This window comes from Lycorma delicatula, chromosome 12, assembly GCF_047948215.1.
Source record: "Lycorma delicatula isolate Av1 chromosome 12, ASM4794821v1, whole genome shotgun sequence".
Classification (NCBI taxonomy): Eukaryota; Metazoa; Arthropoda; class Insecta; order Hemiptera; family Fulgoridae; genus Lycorma; species Lycorma delicatula.
In genome coordinates this window covers 16,366,977-16,381,580 of record NC_134466.1, presented here as the reverse complement: position 1 = coordinate 16,381,580, position 14,604 = coordinate 16,366,977, and the positions used below count along the sequence as shown (strand labels likewise).

The 14,604-nt window shown below is 27.6% G+C and overlaps 1 protein-coding gene across 8 annotated transcripts in view; it reads right to left on the bottom strand.

Moving 5' to 3' along the window:
* msn (serine/threonine-protein kinase msn) overlaps window positions 1–14,604 on the bottom strand; it is a 162,231-nt gene that overhangs the window by 51,974 nt on the left and 95,653 nt on the right. For all 8 annotated transcript variants that reach the window (XM_075380291.1, XM_075380290.1, XM_075380294.1 and 5 more), the window contains 2 exons: window positions 10,872–10,979; window positions 7,793–7,846 (listed from right to left, as the gene is read on the bottom strand). In XM_075380291.1, coding sequence (XP_075236406.1) covers window positions 7,793–7,846; window positions 10,872–10,979 — 162 coding nt within the window. The remainder of the gene's footprint in view (window positions 1–7,792; window positions 7,847–10,871; window positions 10,980–14,604) is intronic.

The following is a 14,604-nucleotide window of genomic DNA, read 5'->3' as shown; positions in this document are numbered from 1 at the left end:
TCACATATACATTATCAAAACTCTATTTTGTAGTTTTTGAAATAATTTTTTTATTAATTATATTTTTAAGAATTATATCTTTAGATACTCTACATAGCACAACGTAATGAAACTGCTACAAAACACCAAACTGGATAAAAGTTTCTGAAAGAAAGGATTATTCTAATAAGGTTTATTTAATAAGAAATTATTATTTAATAATTGCTTTATTTAGTAAGCAATTATTTTTTCTATAAATATGAATTTAGCTGTTAAAGTTATACATATTTAATTATTAATTAATCGTTCTTGTTTAGTTTTGTGGTTAATTTTTTTTACAATAAAATTTGTTATTTTGTTTTTAACACAATTATACTCTATTTCATTTCCTTATCCTTATTATTAGCTACATACATACTTACATAAATATAAATAGTTATAATATATTTAGAACCAAATCCTTCCTTAAGCTATATTGTTGGGACCATAAAAAAATTCCATCATGTAATTATTTTCCCTTGTTTTAGATTTCATCCACACCCCATACTAATGTATAGGGTGATTTCCACACCATTTTGATGTGGAAATCACATCATATTATAAGCATCCTAGCAAATCTTCTACAATAATTAAATATCAATGTAACTTTTGTTTTTAATGTTTAAATTTATTTCCAAACATTATCTTTTTCTCCTTCTGTAAATAAATTTCTTTATTTCTTTTCTAAAGGTAAATTTCTTTAAAACTTTCTCATTTACTTTCAACAACATATTTTCTCCAAAGATAATATCAGAATATTTTCTTCAGAAAAAGGGTTGTTTTACAGATAAAAAAATTATTTTGTTGACCCCTGAAGTAAAAAATACTGCTACATTTATTTTCTGCAATAAAACAACCAAAGTCCAAAACAATCTTTTATGAAATACATTGTTTATCCAATTATTAGCTGAGCACGTTTAAAAAAAAGTACTCTGAAGCTTTACAGTGGAAAATATTTCAGAGAATACATATACTAACAGCAATGTAGCATTAATAAAAGATAAAAAGTGTAGTATATGTCACAAATTTGTTTAAATCCTGCTCATGCCCTGTAAGCATGATGTAATTTCAACAAGGTCCCACTAATATAAGTAAAATAACACTGCCGATATTAATTACATATAATATTTACAAACATTATATACTTACAAAAAGTATTAAATATGATGCTTTTTTTTATTAGACCGTTTAATTTGAGCTTCAAACTCGTTCGATACATATTTTAGAATGCAGCACCACACAAGAGAAGAATGGCCCGTACGTTAATACACATGGATTGATATGAACGTCATATACACATGTAAACATTTATAATACAATATAATTGATACGGTGTTAGTAGAGTAGAATAGATAGGAGAGCGTGTTGCAGCAGTATTAACAGGTTGTCAGGCAGACAGGCAGAGTAGAGCAGTTGTTCAGCAATCAAAAAACAAACACACACAATACAAAAAAACATAAATGCATGATCCATCACCCACATATGTAATATACCAGATCGGCCTGAATATAAAATTAACTCAAATGAATTTCCCACAGCATCGAACAAAATAATCCTACAACACAAATTTAAAAGAAATATACTCAGTAAAAATTGAAGCAAAGTCTGTTCAGAAAGTACATAAGGGCGGGGAAACCTGATGATTTTTGGATCAGTTATAACCGCAGGTAGATGGGGCAGACCTTCATCTAGGTGAAATCATACAAATAAAAAGATTATAATGCATTGGCTGTATACAGGAGGAACTAAGCTGTGATTTGAAAAAATGTATGAAGATTCAGAAAATATATGAACGGAAACCAGTGGGATCAAAGTAGTTTAATGATGCTGAGATTGTTAAATTGGAGATTTATATTTTAATGATAGATTTCATATATTAATTCAACAAAGCACAAGTTCTAGGGAAACAGCACCATTATTATAAAAACAATCACTAACTAGAGTAAAACAAAACAAACATTTAAACATAGGTGGCAAAAAAAACCTATGTGAGCAAAAGAACAGTTCACTAAAAACAATTTTGAATTATAAAACATATATTTAAACATTTCTAATAATAATTAATTTTTTTTTTAATGTGACTTCACTGTTGACTGCAACATCAACTAAAATAACAAAGTCTGGAATGAAAGCTTAACTATGAAATGTTACGTACTGAAATAAGTTGTTAATGATACTGTTCTATCTTTTAACGAACATCAATAATGTAAATTATCTTGTTAAACTTTGAATTTGAGTAACTATGTGAAAGTGTTATTGGTACCTTAAAATTACTTACAGTGCACAAGAGAAAACAAAAACTCTTAGAAAGCAAAAGAAAGAGAGCTCACACTGAGTTCCTGATTAATTCTACATGATTTTTATATATTTATCCATAAATATAAAAACCTTACAGCCACTTTCCTGGAAATTATAAATTTTACTTATATAAATTTTTCTTAAAAGTATAAACAATTGAATTTTTTTTTTATTAACTTCATTATTGACGACCAGTACAAAAATTATTTTAAAATTCTTACTGTTAAACTTTTTTTTTTCATTTTTACCAACTTACTTTCAAGTATATTTATAAACATCTCAAAATGAATTCATTTTATTTTGTATCAATTATTTTGTTATCAGATGTCAAAAACTAGTGTATAACAGCTACTGGAATAAGTTTCAATCTATTATTCGAAGATGTAGCTAAGAAAAGTACAACTATAAGTAGTTATGGTCCTGGGCAGGGTAGTAAGCCGCTACAATTTACTTTGACCGGTAGATAATTTCTGACCTTGCTAGGTCCTCAATGCTGGGGATGCCAGGTCTTGAAGAGCCTGGTATTAGAAATGCCTATCGGGTAAATTCACTTCCTAATTGTAACTAGAAAGACACAATTAAAAAAGAATTATACTTGCCCATACAATTTTTTTTTACTATACATTCATTTTTTATTTATATAAGTTGCATTACTTATACAAAAAATAAAAACTGCGTAACAGCTGGTAAAAAGGAAAAAAAACAGTCATCTTATATATCAGCCAATCTAGTATTTTTTAATATGCTAACTTATTTTTAAAATGGATATATAACAATGAATGTAGCCAATGTAACAACTATAATAAACACCTAATAAAATTATATTTATTCTACAATACAGTTCTATCAAACAGCTGAGAGCAGTACATATAAGTATCAATCCTGCCTTTAGGAAGATAAAAAAGTAAAATGTACTATCAAACTCACCCTTTAGTTTGTCCTACAAAAGTTTACATCTTTGATTGGCTATAATATTCTCTTACTAACCAATTATGTAGAAATTTTGCACAGATAAAAAAATTCAGTCTTTATTGTTATACTGGAATAATATGCGGACTTTTAAAAATTAAAACTTCAGTTTTCAATAATTTAAGATATACATTTACAATAAAAACTAGCCATTAGTAATACAATAAACTGAAATTTAATTATTAAAAAAAAAAAAAATATGATAACTACTCTAAAACTTAATATTGTAAAATGGTCTATCTAAATAATCTTCACAATAATAGCAGCTCTTCACAAATTATGTGTAAGCCTGTCTGAAAAAGATCTTGTCTTCAGGATATAAGGAATTTTTTTTTATGATCACCATTTAAATGTTAATATATTATGGTTACATATTCCTCCAAATAGGCTCATAAAAAAAAATCTGATAATCAGGTCATCAGTCCTTAAATTCACAGCCATATCCAAATTAATGATAATGCATCTTTAATCAATCAATTAATAATATTACATTTTTTTTTTTTACTACAGGCTAATATCTTCCAAATAGCTTGTTTAAATTAGCAGAATTCATCTCTGCAACATTAAGATGCAGGATATATCTACAATATTGTATTTTAATATATTGCAGATATATTATGAACATATCTGCCACTTAAGACACTTTTATTTCTTATTTCCTATTTCTGATACAAGAAAGTTAGTAAAATCAACTGTTGAGAATAGTCTTGTGCCTTTGCTTACAAGATTAGTTATTTGTGAAGACGTGTGTTTGTTGGTTGTGAAAACAAGGATTTGTGAAAACAAGGATCACTCCATACTTAGGGAGGAAGTCATGTAATACCGTACAATATGTATTGTATATTCCATTATTTTATTCAACTACATGTACTGTATATTCCATTATTTTAGTCAACTAATCAAATTAGTTATTTGCAAACTCAACAAACATTTTGGTGTAAAACAAGCTATTTTGCACGTAAATGAAGTTTTTTTACAGCAAAGACAAAATTAGCCAAAATTATTTAAACAGAAATTACCAACAATTTTATATTTTATTAAAGAAAATATATTGAAACATAAGAAAAATCCATGTCTATTGTGACATTTTAGTATATAACACTTAAGATATGAATGCGTTAAAATACATATGAATATACTTCTGTTAGCTGCCACATTGTTGTCTGATGTGGAATAAGGTGAAATAGTCAGCAGTAACAGTATAAAACTGAAGTTTTGCTTTAAAAAAACTTTTCATGAAAAAAAAAAGTCAAGGCAAGTCATCTTACAGTATAAGATTTGTGGCTTTGAGAAGATTTTATTTCAACCAAATTTTAATAAAATGAGAAATCAAAGATGTAAACTTTTTTGAGACACATTAATAAAAAAAAATTAATTAGCAGGCTTTTTTTTACTTAAAAAAACTACTTTATGAAAAACTAAAAAAAAATATGTAAAGAGATGATTTATGACGAACATTATGATCCACCAAATAGTACCACTGCAGCTATGCATTCATATATGTACAGCAGGCCTAAATATTCACTATATGAACTCTCTAATCTGTATACAGATATATTAGTTAAATAGCAACTTATTCACAGATGTTATGTAGATCAGCAGTTACATTTGTGTTAGGTGAAGATTGCATCTGTGATGGGTAATCAACTTTGCTTCACATTAGCTCTTTGAAAATGTTAATTTTAGTTAAGTTTTAAGATATATTCAAAATAGATTTAAAAAGTTCCTGAAATCGCCTAGTACATTTTTAATTAGCAACTGTATAAGGAGAATTATGGCTTTGTATGTTCATAATATTATGAAATAGTCAGATCACATGTTTTCTGTTCTGTATACAATATACTAAAGCTATTTATTTTGCATCTTAAACGTCACAGTGAAAAATATTAACTGAATAGCACAAAAAAACTACAACTTTTCATTTTGCTTAAAAATTAGAGAAATTAACACTGCTTAAACTAGTGTACAGACAAATAGCAAACAGCTTACAATCATCATACACATTTGTGATGGTTGTGTTAAGTGTTTAAGATGACATTAATAGCATTAAGGTCTTATCTCAACAAATGAAGAAAATATTTAATGTGTTGAAATTGTTGTTTGAAGTGATAAAAACTGTCAGAAATAACATTATTTGTTGGGATTTGCCATAATATTCACCATCTGCACGTGAATCAAGTTTGTCAATACAAATTAAAAAAAGTCTGTAGATCAGAAAGAAACACATATCACACTGGTAGGAGACCTCATCGCTATGGCTGATCAATATCAACATTTTCTGAGTAAGATCATAACACGAGATAAGACACTGTGTTGTATGTGATCCATTGTCAGAGTTGTTAAGTCCATTGTAACGACAGCACTCGTTAAGATTGGAAATCAACATCATATCTGTAGTCACAGAAATTTTGTTCGGATATGAGAAGGAAATGTAAATTTTTTTATTCACAAGTATTGTTCACTAAGAACTCATTCCTGAGGGGCAGACAGTGAACCTGGTGTCATACAATACAGCAATTCTGGAGCATCAATCATACTCTTTTGACTTGGCACTAGCTGATTTTTGTTTGTTTTCTGGCTTGAAAAATGATCTGAAGAGGAAAAGATATAAATATGAAATGGCTCAGGATGGTATCTTCAAAAACGGGCACTAGGAATGTTTCTGACAACTTTATAGACGTTGCCAAAAATGTAAAGCTGGCAAAGCAAACTACTTTAAAGGAATGTACCATAACTTTTTATACTAAGTGTCTTTTGTCAGTGACTTTTTGTCACTCTATAACTTTTTCACAAAAGCAGTTTTGAAAAATAAATTAATTCCAGGATTTTTTTTTAATTTGATGACACCTCATTAGAAACAAACTAATCATATTATGATATTAACTGTCAGCAATTATTATAAAATGACTGTTAATTGTATAAAATTATCAGTTTAGATACAAATGTTAAAAATACCAGCTAATTAAAAATAAATTAACGATTATTGTTAAAATTTAATCTTTAAATTATGTATAGAATTATAATAATATGCAAATGTAATGATAATTATGTGGTTGGCAATGTACCTCTATATATAGAAAAAAAACCGTATAATTAGCAATAAACCCTATCACAATTAAGGAATATCCATAGTAATAAAGTATAGAGAATTACTTTATGGTTATATCAAAGAATAACAAATGAATGCAAAGAAATTAGAGGTAAGAAGATTAATTATATGGAAGAGAATCAAGGAACCAAAGTCGGAAAGAACTGATGAGAAAATAGAAATAAAACATAAAAACATGGAAAAGGGGCTATTTTACTAGTTTCAACAAAATATCAATTATGGTACTGAAACATGGATGCAAGTACAACGACAGACACTACAATGGTTATCAAGTCTAAACCAACAGAAATGAAATTTGTCTTAAATTGAAAGAAGGAAATAAAATCAATAACAATAATAACAGAATTGAAGTAATAAGAAAAGGACATATTAAAAAGAATAGAATAGATCACCAAGTGAAAGAGGTTGCAATGATTTGAGCACATCCATGTAGATGAATGGAAAAAGAGATGTGCAAGTAATGTTTCAGTGGGAAGCAGTAAACAGCAGCAGTGGTAAGTAGTTTTGTGTGAACATGCGTTCACACAAAAAAAGCGGAAAACCACATATTTCTTAAAAGAATGTTATCTTTATCAATCTCTGACAAAACTAAATAAGACATGTTAAAGTGATGGAGATTACAGAAACTTTGAACTTATACTCTCCCCCGGCTAAATCAGTAGTATTTGATATATTTGCAAAAAATACTGTCCTTTTTTCCTCTTTGGGGGATTAAATCCAAATATTTTTGGCAACATATTAGGCAGATGCTATAGTACTTTTCTAATCCTAATCCATCCAACCAACATAAAATGATTAAGTAAAGAAAATTAACACTTGATCTCAAAATTTTCTTAATTTTAATGGATTACGCAGAAAATAATGAGTTTTTATAACATTTTATTACAAGTTTCTCTTGTCTATAAACGGATAAATTTATACATCATTAAATTTATTATTGAATACAATCTTAGTGTTACAAATTATTGCTTAAAGGTTAATATTTTATTGATATAATAAATAAAGATTAAAAAAAAAAATATTTATAAAGATTATTGTAGCCAAATGGATAAAGAATAATAATTAAGAATTGAGAGGAAATAATGAGGTTTACAACAGAAAAATAGACATAAATATTAGGGGAAAGATTTCATGATTAAAAGTACACAGAGAGAAACAAATTATTATTTACAATAAATAGACACATACCAAATTGTTTAGAAAAACAATAACAAAGATGGGGGGGGGGGGGAAGTAAAATATACTAACATCCAGGAAAAAGCTAATATACACAAATGATGAAATATATTTACATATATTTCTAAACAGATCAAACATTCTAAAATTATTATGAAAAATATTAATTTTTTTCTAAAATCAAACAGAAAAAAAAAGAAGATAAAATGGTAGATTACAGACCTCCTCACTAGTTGATTTATCCCTTTGATTTGGTGTGCCAGGTGAAGATGATGCCTGGAAGTGAAAATAAATATATAAAATATTATAAAACTGTAATAATAATTAATAAATTTTCAAAATGTTAGATCCTAGAAAATGGGATCCTGACTAATGCTTTTAACTCAAATTCAGAATTTTCAACAGCGGTTTCAATTCTTAAAAACTAAAAAAAATAGTTTTAAATAGCATTGCATAGAAATTATGCGTGGTAGCAAAGTGTTGATTTTGAAACATCATTTTGCTAGGAAAAATTAAATTAAGATATGATTTTTTTTAATTGCTGCTGAGTTGCTCAAGACTAGGTTTAGCTTCAGCCTCGGGAAATAAAATATTCAGCAGTTTTTCACCACAATGTGTAGGCTATTTATAAATTAACCTCTGGTAAAGTATTACAAACAAACTAGGTTAACATATGTGCAGCAATCAACGAAGTTTAATGTAATAATTTTATTTCAAATTAAATCAAATATTACGAACTCTAAATATAAATATACCTTCATAAATATACAGTCAGTTGCCACTTTGTTTTTGGTATTGCACGAGTGAAATATGGAAGTAATTGTTACAGCTCTCTTGAGGTATTGGCAGGAGTATCATCACTAATATTTTAAGCAGAAGGAATATCTGCAGCTGAGATCCACTATCGGTTGTGTGTAGTTTGCAGTAATAATGTAATAAGAGATGATTCTGAGAGAATGGTGCAGGAAATTCAGGAAAGGGCCGAACTAATGTGCCACGACAAGAAACACGTGTGACATTCCATTGTGAATGAAACTTGTTAGGGGAAAAAACCAGTGATAAACATACATCACTTCAAGATTATTTAGTTTGAGGTCTATTCTTCATAGAATTAGTTAACAGATAGGATTATAGTATGCATATTGGGTATTGAAATTTACAGAAGTTCACAAAACAAAAAGAAGAGGAGCAGCATCTACTTTTCTTTAGCAATACTATAATAAAGGAAGTGAACTTCTAGACACTACTGGGTATAAGAAATAGATTTGGGTTCAATGATATTGAGACAAAAGAACAGTATAAACAGGAATGCGCACTCATTTGTCAAACAAGCCCAAACAAAAAATACAAAAAAAAGAATCCAAACAAAGAAATGATGCTACTGTCTTTTGGGGCTGTAAAGGAATTTTACTGGCAGAATTTATGAGCTGGGTACGATAATAACCACAATATTTATTTCCATGAAAACGCAGGCTAGGAAAATCCATGAAAATCCTCACATGCTGCTAGGACTAAGGGAATATTAAAGTTTAATTGGCAAATTTTTTACCATTCCCCTTATGGCCTTATTTGACATCTGATTACAAAACTGACATATCATCTGGGTACATAATACGTCAAAAAACAATGATGAATTCATGTTGTCAACAAATGGATGAGTTCTTTGGCGCATCAAACTTTGAAGAGGGAATAGAAGAGTTGGCATCACAATATGACAAATGCTAGAATTTGGGTGGGGATTATTGTCAAGAAAGTAATAAGTTACTTTTTTTGGTAGTAAATTTTTTAAATTAACTTTAATTAGTTTTATTACTCAACAAGAGGTTAATTTATAAATACTCCTTACACAATTGCAATGCTTAGTTAGGGTATGCCTGCATTTAGAACATGTTAACAAATATAAATTTGTACTTTTTTTTTACTGTCAGGCAGCCTTTACACTTAAATTAGCCTTTGAATGCTTAAAAGGAACAGCAGAGAGAGAATAGGGCAATGTAAATGTACTCTTTATATTCATAATTCTCATTATGCATAAGCTTTTGGATGTGTATCTTAATTGTTAACTAATTCATAATCATTAATTTGCAGAATGTAAAAATTAAAATATTTATAAAGGTAATACAAAAATCCAAGTTTGCCATCACCTTTAACTATATATATATATCACTTTATATATATATATATGTATAAAGAGTATATTAGTGAGGTGGGAAAATTTTAAAACTCCTGTACTTAAATAAGTTTTCATTTTAACATGAATGTTTCTACATCTTCTGTTAAGTAAAATATGTCATTTTATAATTATTTTTTTTAATAGCGCTAGAAAGGCAGGCACCATTACCATTGAAGTTTTAAGTTTTGTTTCACTGATGTTTACAGTGGGTTACACCTGCTTGAGAAAATCCCTAAGAATTTGCATGTGAACAGATCAGGAGATCTGGCTGGCGAAACTACATCCCCATTTTTATACATGATACGGTTCTCGTTGAATAGTGATAGACAAACGAGCTACAACTTGTAGCGCGATTTTGCTGAACCACATAATTTATGAAAATCGAACTAATTATTGCCTCAAAAATGTTGCGTCATCCACGCTTGTGTAATGTGCTGCAGTAACAGTTGTAATGTTTCCAAGATTGTCTTAAAAAAAAGTGGTCCAGTAATGCCAGATTATGAAAAAGCAAATCACACTGTGACCTTCAGACTCCGAGGTTTACATTGCTCCAATATAGATTATTCTGCTTATTTATAGCCATTCAACTGAAAATGAGCTGTAATGACAAAAACATAAGATGGATTAAGTTTTCATATTGTAGAAATGTTGCAACATTTCATAACAAAAATTCATGTGACAACTGAATTAATTCCTGAACAATTGATTTTTATAGGGGTGAAAACTTAAGCCCTTATGTAACACTTGACAAACTGACGGTTCATAGATATTCAATGCTAATTCATTTTTAATAGCAAAATATTTTGGACTGCGTGTTATGGCGGTTTGAACAATATCAGTATTATGTAATGTTCTAACATTTTTGCTACTCCTTTGTTTTAAATTTAACATGGACCCGGTTTCCTCAAATGTTTTAAGCTGTAACTTACATTAATTGCACGAACACAGTATATATGATACGAAATATTAAATAGACTTTTAATATTAAATATTAAAATAATATTTGAATAGTTGTCACAGAGTCACCAATCTTATGAAGCAATTTAATACGGAAAGCACAATTTGCAACTCGGGTTTACTAAATTAAAAATACTATAGCATTATAAAATGGATTATTTCAAATCAAACCTGAGTCAAAAGATCCGGTAAAACTGAACTAGTTCTAGAACCAGGAGTATTAAGTTGACCAGGTGAGGAATCCATCCTATGAAAGTCACCTCTACGATCATCACGATTCTGTCAAAATTACAACTAAAATATAATTATGCACAAAGTTAAAAAAAAATTAATAAAAGCATGTAGAAAAAAAATTAAATTATTATATACTTTAGATAATAAAGAAACATATCCATTACCATTGACAACCTCCAATCTATAGTTTTTTTTACATACTACACATATCTTTCAGTCTTCTTTGGCTTAAATTAAACAATTTTTAGCAACCTTTTACTAAATTAAGGACAGTGAATGTAATTTAACAAGTAGTATATTTTTTTGGATATAAAGTTAGATTTATGACAATTCATAGACACTTAATATTTATGACAGTCAATTTAGGAGACAGTAAAAAAAAACAACTGGAAGATATTTAGCAGAATAAAATGACAATATTATTTAAAATAGTATGTTGTTATTATTATTATTTACTTTATTTAGGTAGATCTATTTTAACAGAAATTCTATGTGTGAAGTTATTGAGACTCTAATGCAATTTAAAATTATGAAGTAATTGGTAGCTGATTTGGGATATACAAATAAATTTAAACAAAAATATGATTCCCATAAAGTAAGAAATATATGACACATCTTTTGTTACCTTAAGAGATATTTAAAAAAATAAGGACTTGCTCAACATAATTTCTAGGTTTATTTAAACAGATGTCACACAACTCAACACTAATTTTTCTCTTATACAAAATAAAAAAACTGCTGTCCAAAGTTTAATATACTCTATCGCATTTTATCATCGTAATATGAATATCAATTGAAAACATTTAGCATTTTTTTAATCAAAAATTTTTAAGGAAGAGTCTTAATTTTTTAACTGTTTGAGCCTTTTTGGATATGAAGAACAGCAATGTTTTCATTAAAAAATTCTTCATTTCATTTCTAAAAAGAATTGATAAGACTCAATCAAAATTGGTCACTCATCGGTCACACTTCTACGCACAGTATTTAATTCTTTTGTAATCATGATGACAATTATTTGTTCGCTATTATAAACCTTACTTTTAAAATTGGGGGATTCACTGTTGCACCTTTCTTGTTGGTGACCGTTATCAATATTCATCAACTGTTAAATGACACACACTAACTTGCTATCATTTGGTGAAAATTTCCATTATCATTATATATTTTAAGTAATTAAGTAATTACAAGAGTTTATATTTTGCCGATTATAAACCAAATTGATGGGAATACTTAAAATTTGCCTAAACCCTAACCTCTCAAAAGACTTAAATGTTCCTGATCTCACACCATAGTTTTTTGTTTGGTCCTCTTTTTGGGATCAAGAAAGTGGTATAAGAATGACTCAGACACCAAAGTGAATAATTCTTTGCTACTGGAATAAGAAAGTTCACAGAAAAATGGGACAAGGGATTAAATGTAACCAGGGATAACGTTGATAGGTAGCATTAATTTCATTGCCATCAAATAAATAATCATTTTTCTACAGCGATTTGTCCTTTTAATCGCTGATCTTCATCGTTCAACAAAATCAATAATACTTTCCTTATTTATTTCACGAGAAGTAATTACAATATCGCATTGTAATGGAACAAGTTAACAAACAGAATGTAGAACGAAATTAGAAAACTAATTTTGCAAAATAACTGGTTTAAGCTAATAAAAATTAACATAAATTGTTAAATAAATTGGAAGAAAATTCAACATATTTAATGTTTGCAACAAAACAAACACCGATATATATCCTCTGACAAAAGCTTACAAGTACTACTTCCTAGATGGAAAACAGAAGTAAAATTATTTTTTTTTAATGCATAATATGAAAGTGATTATATTATTGTCTATTTTCCTGTTGCCAAATAATCATTTATTTATTTTCTGTTTCAAGATGAACCTTGAATAAAACGAAAAAATTAAATTATATAATAAAAATTAACAAGACATGTTATTGGAGGTATCATGGATAACAGAGAATTTAGAAAAAACTACAATAACTTAAAAACATAGCTTAAATTAATCTTAAAAAAAAAAAACCAGTAACAGTACAAATATATTTCTAAAACAATTTAATAAAGAAGGTGAATGTTAGTAAACATTAATGTAAATGTGTGTGAAAACAGAAAAATCAAACATTAAAGCAATCATGCACATATAACAAACATAAAAAAAATTATTTTGCTGCAAACATAAAATGTGCAAATAACATATACATTTCCGCTTAAAATATTAAACATATACATGCAAACCTTTACACAATGACATATTAAAACGTTAAAAAAATTATACATTAATTAACACTGCTCTTACTATACTTCAGTGTAGTCTGTTAAATAATATTTCAGTCTAAAATCTCACTAAAGTTCAAAACCGACTGAATTTGTTTTTGTATACTTTAATATAAAAAATGTTTGTATGGTTAGAAACGAAACAATTTTCAAAATGATTATTTTTTTCTGGACCAATACAGTTACATTTTCAAAAAATTAAATATTATACCTGAAAAAAATTGCTTTATAAAATTAAAGAAAAACCAAGCTTAGAATAAAGACATAATTAATTTACTTATACCCTAATCAAAATCATCTGGTATAAAATGGGGCTATGATATTAAGAAATTATGTTTTCATTGAAAAGAACTTTTTTTTACTATTTACAAAGGGGGTAAAATAAATTTGAGGAAACCAAAATTACAAATTGCATCCTAGCTGCAGAAAATAAATATTTATGAAATTAACTTTCGTCTCAAGACTGTTTTAGTCTTCTTGCAGAGATCTCTCTTCATCAAAACATACATACATATAGTTAAAAACCTACCATTCAAGTCACAGGTATAAAACTGATTTTTATATACTTTATAATGTTAACAACTTTTTAATTAAATCAAATATATTCATTTATAAAAATAAATTCTCATTTATTTACTGCTTACAATTTTTTCACCTCTTTATCTCTATGTAAAATGTTTTTACATAGATCTTTACATAGATCTCTGGTTCACCAGAATGTATGAAAATAGAAGTAGTACGAATTAAAAAAATAGTTGTAAAAATAAAAAAAATATATAGGTATGTTGTTTAAACCTCAGTCGATAATAGAACATTTTATAATATTCATATGTTCTGACGAAGTAGATCTCTGTAGAAGCATTCAAGGTCGAGATTAATAAAAAGTAATTGAGAATTTATTTTTATAAGTAATTACATTCTGCTGCCAGTTTCCAATTTGGTAGACTACTTATTATCATATATACATATATTATGTTAATAAATATGATTTTATTACTGTAAATATGATTATAATAAACAGTTTGAAATATATGTTTTAGAGAAGCAGAGTGAAAGTACTTAACAGAAAATACAAAAAAGACAGTAAAAGGAAAAATAATGACTGAATAGACTATGGGAAAATTCCCTTTATAAAATTTATAATAAATGATAAAAATGAACAAAACATCATAAAAATTAAAAGCAGATAAGCAGTACTAGGGATTGTTCTTTGCTAGGCCTAAAGAAACTTTGAGAAAATCCACATGATTGTAAAAGAAAAACAAAAAAATAAAATATAAAAATAAAACAAAATTTATAAAAGAAGAAAGCGTGACTGAAAAAATTTGTTACATTTACTAATTTTTCACTATGTTTTTATAATCATTCAAAACTACTTTTTTTGAATA